The following is a 15,071-nucleotide window of genomic DNA, read 5'->3' on the forward strand; positions in this document are numbered from 1 at the left end:
TAGTAGCTCCTGCTTTCAAAATATTTTTGAAAAACTCTGCTCTTTTTACCCATTATTTGAAATATTTTTGTTAGTTACCTCACATCGGGTAGCACAAGTTTAAATAATTCAACTTTTACAACTGACTGGACCTTAAGATTTTTAAATGTATTTTATTACTACGATTCTTAAAATACTTAATGGCTTTCAGGTACAATGTGTTTGAGTGGAGGTGGTATATGTTCATATTCAATCCCTCCTCCTCATAGCTCAGTTACCTTTGCTTGGTGACCAACCCAGTGGCGATGATCTGGGATGGCTTATATACTCATTTAGTTATCAGGGTCAGTCCTTGGCATTAGAATTGCCAAAGTCTTGAGATGGCCAGAGCCAAAAATTGAAAAGCTTGAATAACACTGTTAGTAAATCATTTAAAGTCTTGTGGCAAATTTAAAATGAAACTGGATTGAGCCAGTTTCAGTCAAGCCTCAACACCTGAATTGAGTTCTTCAAACTGTAAAGAAATAAGACTTGGATTTGATTGTTTTTACTGATCTATTAGTATGTTAAGTCAATAACTGATCCATGATATGGATTTCTTAGGTTATTATCGGAGTTATCGCCAAGAACCAGTGTCATTTGGCCTCATTGGTGGAATTGGGAAGTTTGGTGGGACATCCAATTACTACGTGGGTTGGTATGAATGTGGAGTACCTATTCCAGGAAAATGGTAATGAGCTGAATCCTTAGAATTGCTGATGGAAGATTTAACAACTCTGCTTACATGTGAGCTGAATTAACAGACAGCTGAGAGAATTCTTTGCGATAGAATACTGGACAACGTGTCGAATAATCAAGATTATTTCCACACAATTTCAAACACTGTTTCTACTACAGTCTACTGGAATATACAACATATCCCTTTTTTATATATAAATGGAGGACCAAGGTTTAAAGTAAACAAGTCCAATATCATTGCACTCACTTGTGGTGGTTCCATTCTCCACCTATAAGTAAGGAATTGATGAAAGAGTCAACAATCAAAGCTCTGCTGACATGAGACAAAACTACACTCCAGAAATTCCACATGGGCATTAGAACAGCCTCAGTGAACTGCACTTGTAAGCTCGTCAGGTTTTTCAAGATGAATTTCTGTCAGGGCATTTTACCAAAAAAGTTTCATTACAAAATCATGTTGAGCTATTAGAGGAAACCCAAATAGTACTTCATAAAATACTGTCATTTATTAGTAGCTACTGTTGAACTTTTATTTCAATTTTTTTCTCTCTTTATCACGCACTGCTGTACCTGCAAATTGTACAGTTTTTTTCTTGGGTGCTGTTTTTCCATTTATCAAAATGGTAAATGACCTGTGCTCATCTGTAACATTTCTAGTTTTTTTTATTTGTTTCATGGGATGTGGGCATCGTTGGCAAGCATTTGGCATTTGTTGCCTATCCCTAATTGCCCTTGAGAAGGTGGTGGTAGTTACCTTCTTGAACCGCTACAGTCAATCTAGTGTGAATATTAACACACCTTCCAGTTAAAAAAAAGGCTAGTCTCAGGCAAATCATGCACTGCTTTATCTTTCCAACAATGAAGGATTGTGCACAGGCAACGGCACACTTTAATGAACAGTGCATTTCCTTGCAGACCTATTGTAATGTAACCCTAAATTGAACCTATACACAGCATTGAAGGTTTGCATCCAAATGGATCACTGGCCCATACTGAAACATTGGGATTTGGCATTCTATCACTTCCTCTGACCAATATTTTCAGTCCACAGTCTGAAATAGAAACCCATTTCCACATACCAGTCTTCATAAGCCACCTATGTAGTGATAATTTTCATTTACACTTTATAGCCAACTCCTGCAGTTCAAAGCATTTAGAAAGTGTATTTTTCATGTCTGTAAAAAATCAACTATATTGGAAGAAATTCAAGAAAACTGTTATTGTGTGATAACTAATTGCGCTGGAAAGATTGGGCTTGATTTTCAAACTTTTGCACCAGAATAAAGGGAATTTTGCTTAATTTATTTCTGCACAGTTTCCTTGGTGCAATTTTTGGTGCTTGCGCAGTATTTTAAGATGCTGTTTTTTTGCGCAGGCGCAATGAATTTACGCTGTTTTGAAACAACCCAAAATGGAGCAGTGTATTGGAATAGCAACACTTGTGACTCCTTGTATGTTAAACCATTGCGCTGGCGCCAAAAAAAGCAATATTTGTGGATGAATTCATTAATTGATTGTTCCCAGCAAGTAGCCACTCTCGTTGGAGTGCAGTTTGTGATAGGGCTACAGCCCTGTAGCACCAATTCTCTCATACACACTCTTTACAAGCATGGCTTCTCATTGGGAGCATCGGATCAGAGGGTTTAGCCTCTTATGTCCTGATGTGCCTTTTATTAAATGTTATTTTGAATAAATGCGCTAAGTAAGCCCCTTTAAAATTGAATTTTGTTTTATAAAATGTGTATTTTATAGTAAAATGATCCATTTAGAGAGCATTTTAAAATGAGATTTGGGAATTTCAAACACAGGCTTTTCTGCTTTTTCAACTTGTGCATTTCTAAACAGAATCACACCATTTGTGCTAAATCTGTTGTTACATATTGCACCTGAAAAATTCTGTGCTTTAAAATTGAAAGCACAAATCTGCTGAAAATAGTAGTTTGCATGTTAGGTCAAAGAACAAGTGCTTCAACTACAAAATGCACCAAGAAAATGATTCTTTGAAAATTGTTCCATTGTATGGATGCAGTCTGTGATGTGTTTAATAAGCAGCCTATGTATACCATCAGAAATGTGTATTGTGCTTTTGGCTTTGATTGTTGAATGGATATCACACTATTTAAACTGGTTTTGCATCACAACACTCTGCGTGTAAAGCTTGTCTTTCATTTGATCCACAACTGTCAGCAGCATTCTTAACTCCAAAGGCCTGGATTTAATTTACTTGACCTGCCGGGGTGAATCAGAAAGGCATGGGAACTGAGAAGTCACGTTTTAACTCCACATTGCACAATGACATCATCGATCAGTTCCCTGCCTGGACACCAGCTTGCTTGACAGGCTTGGCTTCCAGCTGTACCAGAAACTGGTCAGTGATGGCTGCAGAACCAGGTAGTTCTGTGCCCATGTTGTGGGGCGGAGAGGTGAAGGTGGGGGGGGGGGTCGATCTCGGGGAGAGGGATCCCAGGGTGGGGGAAGGATGGTCAGTCTCCTGGGGAGAGGGTTGTGGGGCACCCCAGGGGGTCTGCTGATCCTGGTGTTCTCTGAGAGTGGAGGTCGGAGACCTGGGAGGGGATCGGAATCCTATGAAGAGGTTGAGGCACATCATGAGGATCAGAGGCATAGGCAAAGCGTGAGGATCAGAGGCCTGGGCGTGAGATTTGGAGACCTGGCTGGGGAGGTCAGAGGCCTTGGTGTGGGTGGCTGTGGTTGGGAGGTGGATCGGAGACCTCAGTGTGGGAGAATGGATTGAAGGCCTTGTGAGAAAGAGCAACAGGGATGGAGGTTGTCCTATTGCGGGATTGCTCAGGTAGACGCACTGGATCCAGGAGGTAGGTGTAAAGGCACTTACCTCCTTGATCCATCAAGTCCTTGCCTGGAGATAGCTGTCAGATTTCCCGAGCCTCGGAAAACGAGACAGACATCAGTTAAATTTGAAAAGCTGACATACAATTAAGCTCGCAGCCTCATTATCATATTTAAAGTGCCAACCCATCGCTTTGAAGTGTGTTGGCCACCATCCCGCCTCAGTTAAAGTTGGAAGTGGATGGGTTGGAGGTGGGTTTGGTTGAGACTTTAAGTCTTTTAAGCCTAATGAACCCCACCCCACCCCCCCCCCCCCCACCCCCACCATCATCACCCAACCCAATATTAACCTGCCTGTGCTTTTTGGTTAAAATTCCTCCAAGTCTTAACTTCATTGGACACCATAGGTAAACGTCAGGGCTCCTGAGCACTAAGCCCAACTCATGGCATTGGCGAAAGTCTGAGCATTTAGATTGGTCAACTTTATTCCAATTAAAATAACTTGTTAGATATTCTATTTAAAAATCATACAGACTATTGATGGAGGGTAGGGAAGCTTGTTGGCCATGTAAATAAAACATGTAAATCCTGTACGGTTCACTTTGACCGTGGGAAGAAACTTGATTCCAGCTATAAACTTTTTAGAACACCCGCACTGTGTTATTACGGCTGCAACAGACTGTTGGAAAGTAGCATAAAGCAATCAGAATGCAGTAACATAAAGGCAAAATACTACAGATGCTGGAAATCTGAAATAAAAACAGTGCTGGAAATACTCAGCAGGTCTGGCAGCATCTGTGAAGAGAGAAGCAGAGTTAACGTTTAAGGTCTGTGACTTTTCATCAGACCTGAAACGTTAACTCTGCTTCTCTTTCCACAGATGCTGCCAGAGCTACTGAGTATTTCCAGCACTTTTTGTTTTTAGATCAGAATGCAGTGTTGTGATGACGAGGGCATCTTCTAAAGCAGCAATGGCATCTATGATCTTGTATTGTCTCTCTTTTTCTGCACTTCTACCAACCAATCTAGGACCAGGTAAAACTTCAATTAGTGAAATTAACCCATGTCATCTTTTAAGATTTTATATCTAGGGGTATATAGACAGTACAGTCACTTTATATATTAGTGCTGTTGCTGCAGAGCTTTGTATGACTGGACTGTAAAAGAGGAACTTACATTATGGAAATCCATACACTTGCTTTGCAGCTTTGTGCAATTTTCCATCACAGCTCGGAACCAGATTCTCCAATCAACATTCCAGTCAAGTACGAATCTGCAACAGAAACGTGCTCCAGCAAACTTTACCCTGGTATCTCATCAACATAGAAGAATGGAATCTCATGTATGTTATGGACTTGCAGATTCAATATTAGCTTTTTTTTAAAACTTTCATCGAATGGTCTGGCTGTGACTGTGAGTGGAGATGGTTGTTTTATTGTTGCTGAATCATCAATTACACTGTACAAACATCTTTTCAGATTTCTGTTGGTTATTCCTGAGCAAATGGAAGATGACCGATGCAGTATCCCTTGCCTCTCCCTGTTTGCAGCCATTAGTGAGAAAGAGAGAGACTCAGTTACAGCAGGGATGTAAGGGTGCAGGCAACAAAGGAAAAAGCAGTTGATGAGAGGCCTCGAACTATCATCCCTTTCAGCAACCTCACTATAAGTTAGTGCCTCTATTATTTCCTCCTAATGCCCAAATTATGGGCTCTCATTGTCGATTTAGACAGCACCCTATCAGGCAATGGTCAAAGAACGTTTACAAGATGTGCTTGTGAATTACTCCAGTCCCTTGAGAAGTCCAGTCAGACTTTCCGTGGTGCAGCTTTATTCCATGAACATAATTTTAAAGTATAAATTCACACAAGCTCTGAAAGATGAGTTGCAACTTTCTAAAATGCTAGACATTTTTTAATGAGAATAAGCAGTCAATCTCCTGTGGCATTGCTCATGTGCAGTCAACACCACGTCTTAATACCTTCAAGTATTAGAGGGCAGGGAATGGCAGCAATGGCATGGGTGGGGACTACATGGAGGACCAGGGGACAGTAGTCAGGGAGGGAAGGGTGGGGTTGATTGGGTGCATGGAGGAGCAGGGTGGAGTGGAGCATCCAGGTTGTTGAATGGTTGATGTTGATGAAGATGCATTTTGTTAGCTGTGGGGGTGGTGGGTGGATTAGATCAGTACCGTGTGAAGATATTTGGCAAGGGCCTAAAGGGAGGGATGTGTGCTGTCGACGTCGAGGAGCTGTGGGGCAAATTGAGGGTACAGGCTAGCAGAGGGAATGGTCACAGTCAATGGGGGCAAATGGATTCTGTAGGGGGAAGGTCAAGAACATAACAATTCCCTTTTGCATGAAGTCTTATCTTCTGGCTTATCTCCTGCAATCTTAACGAAGCGTTGCTGCACTTTCATATGATTGGCATTTGAAATCATCCATGGGCTATGATGAATGTGACTACACACCACTACGAGCAGCATTAAGTTATGACTGTAGAAAACAAAAGTAAGGCATGACAATATTAGACAAAGTTATTAATCATCAATAGGAAAACAGCATCATTGAAGAGTGAAGGCTCAAATTTCAATGAGATATGGACACTGGACATTTCCTGAGATGCTTTGCAAGCATCAATGCATTCCTGCCATGGGCCTCCAAAGAGGTATCCATCTGTAACCAAGCAAAACATTACTGAGAGTGGATCACATTTTGCATGAAAATAAAAATGTTTTAATACATCTTTGCAATTGTGATCATTTCTACATCACCCAGGCCACCTTCGCGCCCTAAACTGTGTCAATTTTCTTTTCCTGCCAGTACATTATCAGCTGAGGTGGAGGCAGTCTGCTCAGTGTGCTGCCCCATTGCTGTGGATGGCCATGGCGGCCAACCTCTGGAACAACAGGGCCTTGATGGCTCCATTCTACTGGGGGTGTGCAGCCATGTGCTGAAGACCCCCGCCCCCCCCCATGGCTCAACCACCACCACTGGACAACTACCCACCACCCCCCCCCCCCCCCCCCCCCCACTCCTAAGCAATCCCCCTTGCCTTGCCGAAGCCTGGTCGATTGTCCCTGGCAAAGCCCCAAAAACTTATCTTGGTTCCAGGCTGGAATCCCTCTTGCTTCTGTTGGCTGGGTGCAGTCCCAGCAGCGCCACCGGGAGCGGTGATTGGACGGCAGCTCCCTGAGGTGGGAGTTCCTGCCTCAAGGAGGTGGAAGTCCCGCCCAAAGCCAATTAAAGGCCTGGGGAGGGAAAATTCCCTGCATGGCTCCCCAGGCCCGGAGGAGGCGGGCTCGTCCCCAACCTTTTAGCCGGTGGGGCCTCCCGCCCAACATAAAATTCTGGCTTCTGTTTTTATCTCTTTGGACCTCCATTGTTTCTAATATTTCACCATTTAGAAAGTACTCTGATTTATCCTTTTTTGGCCCAAATAACCTCATACTTGCTGATTTTGAAATCCATTTGCCATAGTTTTGCCTATTGAATGACCAGGTGAGAAAGGTGTACAGGGGTCCCTCTCAGCCTTCACCTGGTCTTATTGTAACGGGGTTTAATTTTCAAACACACCATGTTTTGAGCTCGCCCTTGGTGAATCCTTGTTCACCGCTTTCCCATTATAAGGCAAAGAAATGAGCACAAACAGGCTTTCTTAGGTTTAAAGACAAAAGGTGAAATTTTATTAAACTTGAACTAAATGCTTTAATTCGGTTAACGCCTACGGATACGCACCACGCCCCATGCTAGCATGCAGATGCAATATGCAAATGCAAATAGAGACAGAAAAGAGCAAAAGAAAAATAAAGTGGAAAGGTTTGAGGCAATATCTGAAGAGTTTGCTACAGTTCTTCGAGCTCACTGTAGAGTCTTTTTGTAAGTTAATCTTGCTTTTTGTTGGGGCCCAGTATTCTTAAACCTTGTTCACTGTAGGAGGCCTTTCTCACTTCGGGTTCATGTGTCTTCAGTGGGTTTCAGTTCCGTGAGAAAGAGATGGGAGCAGACAAGAGGAGAGGAGGTCTTTTCAATCTAGGAGCACAGAGCTTTCTGCCAGTTCAAACACTGTCTCTACAATTTAAAACTCCCCAAGTTGGCCAGCAGGGTGGTCACGCGACCAACTGGTTTGACCAGGTCTGTTCTGTGAATTGGGAGCAGGGGATAGCTTCTTTGATCCAACACTGTCTGCTAATATGCAAAAATGTCATTCCAGCCAGGAGCCTGCAACCTCTTGTAATAGGCCTTCTCTTCTTCCCAGCAACAATTTGAAATTTAATGTCCATTTGGTGAAATTAATGTATCTCATTCTTGGCAGGTGGGGGCCTGCATGACACTATTCACTTAATCCATTAAAATCTCTCTCTAATTTTATGCTTCCATCTGCACTGCTCACAATACTACCTATCTTTGTGTCAAATTCAGAGAAATACAAAAGAAGAAAGATTGGATTAAGAGAAAAAGGAAAAAAGAGAGAAAGAAAAAGCAGGGCAAAAAAAAGTTTTAAATTTGACTTTTTTTAAATCCCTATCATTTGACTACATACAGGAGTAAGATTGAACAGTATATATTGTTCCCTTTCTGGGCCAGAGAGATTGATTGGCATTGGGATTGGCGTTAATAATGATCAAGTTGTTAAAAAGGCACTTTCACTGTTAAGTTCCAACCCGAACTTTCTGTGATGAGTTTAATGGACAATTAATGTGTAAATCCAAGAGTTCTTAAAAATAGAAATTCTCTTAATCCCCTGAATTTTCTGGCTGATCTGCATATTATTAACAATGTGCATCATTGACACACTATAATTAATCCAGCATTATATTGTTATTTATAGTTGACTAGCAAAAACAAAAGTAATTTGGGAAGCAGAATAGTGGAATTGGTAGGAGCGTAGAGGTCCGCTACCAAGCTAAGATGTAACATTGTAGCACTATAGTATCACTGCTGCTGGGAGGTTGTAACTACAATATAACAAATTTACATAAGCAATTTCCATTATAATTTGGATATCCATATTTATAATGGTGGAAAAAGTTCACAAAAATGTAACAAAGAAAGTAAGGGTTTGCATACATGAAGCACATGCAGATAAGATATTTAATATATTAATGATGGTTTTGAAGTGTTGAGAAATGATTTCACTGTTTGGCCCAGTCATGCAATTGTTGAATCCATTCACTGCCTTTCATCATTAATGTGACACACTAATTCATTTGATAACTTCAAACAAGCCATAAGAACCTTTTCAGTGTACTGTGCACATAAAAACCACAACAACAGTAAAGAATTTCCATTACATTATTTTGGTTGTAAAATGAAATTGTTATAAAATAGAGCCAAATTATCGGTAGTTATTCTTGTGATAGAGCAAGAAAATAAACTTCCTTGTAAAACTGAGCTGATAATGAGATGGCTGGCAGCTGTTGCTGTTTGAGTATAATTCAGTGTGGAAATCTGAGGCCTAATGTTCCCAATCTGACAGGCTAATACTTAGAACATTTGGCACCTGTGTATAAAGTATACACAAGTCTCATCAAAGCCTCACAATTTATTCAAATTAGGGAGCTTCCGCCTAGGGTGACTGGAGTGCCTGAGGGTGCTGCGCATGCTGAGTACCCATTTGTCATAAGAAGACTTGAGGGAGGGGAATTTTCCTGCTAGATTACTCTTCGCCATAACTTGAGTTAATTGTTCTTTTTCAGCCTTGACCACTTGAGCAAAGAGAATTAAGGCCAAAGTGGCAGGCCAGTGGAGAGAAAAAAAGACACTACTGGTACTAGGAAGCTTCACTGATTTTGGCAGCCTGATATTTAGGTCTCCTTGCAATTTCCAGTGCTCCTCATGTGCTGGGAGCACCACTCAAATATTTCAATGAGTTGACCTTGCTTTGTAGGATGCTGCCAGCCCATTTGAGCATAAGCACTGACAGAACCTCAGAAGCAGCATTATCAGCCTCAAGGTCAGATTGATGTCCAGAGCTCAATTCTTAAAAGTGATTGTCTTTAATACAGTTTTAATTGTCCTTAAAACTATTTTCTTTTGGACTACACTTATGGGTGGCACAGTGGCTAGCACCGCAGCCTCACAACTCCAGCGACCCGGGTTCAATTCTGGGTACTGCCTGTGTGGAGTTTGAAAGTTCTCCCTGTGTCTGCGTGGGTTTCCTCCGGGTGCTCCAGTTTCTTCCCACAGCCAAAAGACTTGCAGGTTGATAGGTAAATTGGCCATTATAAATTGCCCCTAGTATAGGTAGGTGGTAGGGGAATATAGGGACAGGTGAGGATGTGGTAGGAATATGGGATTAGTGTAGGATTAGTATAAATGGGTGGTTAATGGTTGGCACAGACTCAGTGGGCCGAAGGGCCTGTTTCAGTGCTGTATCTCTAAATCTAAAAATAAATCTAAAAAAATCTATTTTAACATCTGAACAAGACACAGACGAATGGTTAAACATCTTTTCTACTTAACTACTTTTTAGTTAAGTTTAATGCACTGGTGACAATATTCCTACCAAGTCAATAATAAATCCTTAATATCTGCCTCAAATCAAACTAATTTTAGGATGAAATTTTTACTCCTTCAATAAAATGGGAAAATATAGAAAAGGCTCTTTTCCAAAATTTCCGTGGATAGACTTTAAGGTCTACATTTCCTTATTTAGAAATAATTATTTGCATTCAACTGTTTGTGTTCGTATTGCCTGTCAGGCTGTCCGGATCATTGGCTGCCATGGCAACAACTGTGTTCTATTATAAGTGAAAAAAAAACACTTGTGTCTTGCACTTAACCCGAGTTGGAAAAGGAACTGCAGTTCTAACTGGATGAGAAAATGTCTTCCTCGTTTTAAGTTTTCTGTTAGGCAGTCTCCAGCAGTTCTATGCAACTGACCTCAACATTAATTAGAATCATAGTGAGCAATTTTTTTCTTGACCATTTTCATTGTTTTCACTTGAGCATATGACACAAGGAAAGAGCTCACATTTGGACAAGAATAACACATTTCTCTGTTCTTATAATATGTTGCAGCAAGGGAGGCCTTATTGAGGCCTAAATATAGGCCTTATTGAGTCTAAACTGAAATACAGACAGCTTAGGGATGGCTCCAGGGGCCATCCTGATTTTGGAGCAATGTAACAACAGACCCAACTTGTAATTTGAAATTTCGTAATCCTGTGCTCCAAGTGCAGAGTCTCAATTGACATGTTGAAGGTTTAGGTTAGCAGCTCAGCACATATAATGCCCAGCATTCAGCATCTTCCACTTCAAGACTTTGCAAGATTTCCCCTTTTGTTTCCACAGTTGAAAGGTGACAATAATGGTTATGGCACCATTCGTGTTTTCTATTCACAATTATATGTAATCAAAGGGAGGGAGAAATCAAATAAATAAAATTATTTCTGATGAAATGTCACAGACCTGAAACGTTAACTCGGTTTTTCTCTCTCCACTGATGCTGCCAGATCTGCTGAGTATTTCTAGCACTTCCTGTTTTTATTTCAGACTTCCAGCATCTGCAGTATTTTGCTTCTAAAATAAACATACTTGCCTCCTAAGCAAATACTTCAAATCCACAGTAGGGTAAAATAAATATTTTATTAATTGTAAGGTGTATTATTTACCTGTGTAAATCACCAATCTCACAGAAAGGTCACTGACCTGAAACGGCAACTCTGCTTCTCTCTCCACAGATGCTGCCAGACCTGCTGAGTATTTCCAGCATTTCTTGTTTTTAACTCAGTGGGAGACTGTCTTGAAAGGGACTGAGAGTCACAAATAGGGTACAACACTATAGCACGGATTTTCTGAAATACACACACTGTAAGAACAGCTCCCTTAATACATTGCTTCAGTAAGTTGCTGTATTGCAGCAATGAACATGCTGCTTTGGGACCTTGCATTAGAAGTTAAATCTCTGGTCCTAGAATATCTTGGAGCAATACCACAGGAGGTACAAATTATTACTTAAAAGCTTGGACTACTTATGCTCTGACATGCTCTGGGTATGTTACCAATCCTTAAGATCCCTCTTAGAGCAGCACTGACAAAAGAAATCCAAGTTTTGTGGCGCTCATTAATAGAATTGACATGTCCAATTACTTGAAGACATTATATAAGAATATAATAACAGGACTAGGCATTTAGCTGTATGAGCTTGTTCCATTATGCAATTAGGTCATGGCTGATCTGTATCTTAACTCCATCTACCTGCCTTGGTTTCATTGGGTACATTGGAATAGTGATTGTTACTTGATTAGTAATCCAGAAGCCTCGACTAATGATCCGGAGACATGAGTACAAATCCCACCATGGCAGCTGGGAAATATAAATTGAATTAAATAAATCTGAAATAGAAAGTTAGTATCAGTAATGACGAGCATGAAACTACCAAATTATCATTGAAATCCCACCTGGTTCACAAATGTCCTTTAGTGAAGGAAATCTGCTGTCCTTACCTGGTCTGGCTTATGTCTGAATCCAGACCCACAGCAATGTGGTTAACTCTTAACTGCCCTCTGAAATGGCCTAGCAAGCCACTCAGCTGCATTCAAGAAGGTGGTGTAACAACAACATCTTAAGGGAAATAGCGATGAGCAATTAATTTTGGCTTTGCCAGTCATACCCACATCCCATGAATGAATAAAATTTTTACCTAACAAATCAATCTTGGTTTCGAAATTTTCAATTGATTTCACCTCAACAGCTTTTTTTGAAGGAGAATCTTCCAGATTTCCACTACTCTTGTGTGAAGAAGTGCTTTTTGACATCACCCCTGAAAGGCCTAGCTGTAATTTTAAGGTTATGTCTTCTGGACTGACCTACTGGAGGAAATAGTTTCTCCCTATCTATCCGAGCAAATCTTATAAGCAACTTACACCCTCAGTTAGATCACCTCTTAATCTCCTATATTCAAAGGAATTCAAGTGCAGTGTATGCAATCTTTTTTCATGTGCCGCAGGGCGGCACAGTGGCGCAGTGGTTAGCACCGCAGCCTCACAGCTCCAGGCACCCGGGTTCGATTCTGGGTACTGCCTGTGCGGAGTTTGCAAGTTCTCCCTGTGACCACGTGGGTTTCCGCCGGGTGCTCCAGTTTCCCCCCACCGCCAAAGACTTGCAGGTGATAGGTAAATTGGCCATTGTAAATTGCCCCTAGTGTAGGTAGGTGGTAGGGAATATGAGATTACTGTGGGGTTAGTATAAATGGGTGGTTGTTGGTCAGCACAGACTCAGTGGGCCGAAGGGCCTGTTTCAGTGCTGTATCTCTAAATAAATAAATTAAATAAAATAATTTAACCCTTAAAGCCTCAGTACCATTCTGGTGAATGGGAACTGCTGCCCTTTAAAGGCCAATATATCCTTCCTGAAGTGTGGTGCCCAGAACTGAACGTAATATTCTAAATGGGGTCTAACCAGAGCTCTGTATGTAACATTCACTCCTTTGTATTCCAACCCTCTTGCAATAAAGGCCAACATTCCATTAGCATTTTGAATTTTTATTTGTATCTTACCACCAGCATTTTGTTATTGTACATGGGCATCACCCCAGCCTATCTCTGTAATCTCCTCTAGGTCCACAACCCTACAAGATATGTGTTGCTCTAATTCTGGCCTCTTGGGCATCCCTGATTCACCATTGCTTCAGCATCGGTGGGCGTGCCTTCAGTTGTCTAGGCCCTAAGCTCTGGAATTCCCTCCGCCTCTCTATCTTGCTCTATTCATTGAAGAAACTCCTTAAAACCTATCTCTTTGATCAAGCTATTGGTAGCTGACCAATATAGTATTTTGTTTTATAATGACCCTGTTGGGATATTTTATTACGTTAAAGGTACTATATGAAAATAAGTTGTTGTTTCTATACTTTTATCACTAAATCTCTGTTCATCCATGGTTGCCAGTTTCTCGCCATTTTTAAAATACTCTGATATATCTTTATTAGGTTCAATATGGATGACCCTCACACTCCCACATTGAACTTCATCCAAGCTTAGGCTGATAAGTGCCAAGTAGCATTCATACCACAAGTGTCCACAAGAACGATCTCCAACAAGAGAGAGCCTAACCACCTCCCCTTGACATTCAGTGGCATCATTGATTTCCCCCCACCATCGTTGGGAGTCACTAGTGTCCAGGGACTCATTGGACCAGCCACATAAATGCTGTGGCTACGAGAGCAGGTCCCAGGCTGGGTATTCAATGGCAAATATCTCACTTCTTGACTTCCCAAAGTATTTTGACACCTACAAGGCATGAGTCAGGAGTAAAAACAAGAAATGCTGGAAACACTCAGCAGGTCTGGCAGCATCTGTGGAGAGAGAAGCAGAGTTAACGTTTCAGGTCAGTGACCCTTCTTCAGAACTGGCAAATATTAGAAATGTAAAAGGTTATAAGCAAGTAAAGTGGGGGTGAGGCAAGAGATAACAAAGGAGAAGGTGTTGATAGGACAAGGTCACAGAATAGCTGACCAGAAGGTCATGGAGCAAAGATATGTTAATGGTGTGTTGAAAGACAAAGCATTAGTACAGAAAGGGTGTTAACAGACTGAAAATTGAACAGCCGCAAGTACAAACATGAAAAAACAGTGGGTAAGCAAACTGAACAAACTAAGATGAAATAAAATAAAATAAACACAAAAAAAATAAACAAAAAGGAAAAAGAAAAAAATAACTAAAAATAAAAATAAAATGGGTGGCCCGTCATGCTCTGAAATTATTGAACTCAATGTTCAGTCCGGCAGGCTGTAGTGTGCCTAATCGGTAAATGTGATGCTGTTCCTTGAGCTTGCTTTTATGTTCACTGGAACAGTGCAGCAATCCCAGGACAGAGATGTGAGTATGAGAGCAGGGGGGAGTGTTGAAATGGCAAGCAACTGCAAGCTCAGGGTCCTGCTTGTGGAGTGAGCGGAGGTGTTCCGCAAAGCAGTCACCCAGTCTGCGTTTGGTCTCCCCAATGTAGAGGAGACCATATTGTGAGCAGCGAATACAGTATACTACATTGAAAGATGTACAAGTAAATCGCTGCTTCACCTGAAAGGAGTGTTTGGGGCCTGGGATAGTGAGGAGAGAGGAGGTTGCCATTTCAACACTCCGGAGGGCCGGAGGTCATAAAAGGTGTTATATATAAATGCAAGTTTTTTTTCTTTCTTTTTATCTTTATGTTATCTGGAACATTGTTGTTGGATTTTTCTTTAGTCATTTTGAATAATATGTAGCTCCTATATTTTGAAGCCTTACTAATTGGCATTATGTTAGTTTATTGAGCTTGCTTGGATGTGTAAGGTTGTGGGACCTTACACCTGTTAAAGTCTTTTTTAGATATGCAGCTGACTACACCACTTGCACATGTACAGGGGAGGGGAGTCCTTTTGGTACATGAGTTTTTAATTTACTAGTAGATTCCTGTTCTTAGAGCTGACAGTTTCTTTTGATGGTAGACTGGGTTGTGATATCAGTAAGAGGGTTAAAGAAGAAACTTAAATGAATAAAAGTGATGTTTATGTAAACTTGTGGCTGGATTCATAAATAGGACACTTATGTTGAGTTTGTTTCAATGGATGAGC

The 15,071-nt window shown here is 41.1% G+C and overlaps 1 protein-coding gene across 2 annotated transcripts in view; it reads left to right on the plus strand.

Moving 5' to 3' along the window:
• The window catches only part of fndc1 (fibronectin type III domain containing 1), a 316,339-nt gene extending 313,499 nt beyond the window's left edge, over positions 1 to 2,840 (plus strand). For both annotated transcript variants that reach the window (XM_068044773.1, XM_068044774.1), the window contains one exon: positions 583 to 2,840. In XM_068044773.1, the coding sequence (XP_067900874.1) occupies positions 583 to 713 (131 nt within the window). In that variant the 3' untranslated portion in view covers positions 714 to 2,840. The remainder of the gene's footprint in view (positions 1 to 582) is intronic.
• The last annotated feature ends 12,231 nt before the right edge of the window (positions 2,841 to 15,071 follow it).

The sequence above is a fragment of the Heterodontus francisci genome, chromosome 13 (assembly GCF_036365525.1).
Source record: "Heterodontus francisci isolate sHetFra1 chromosome 13, sHetFra1.hap1, whole genome shotgun sequence".
NCBI classification, from domain to species: Eukaryota; Metazoa; Chordata; class Chondrichthyes; order Heterodontiformes; family Heterodontidae; genus Heterodontus; species Heterodontus francisci.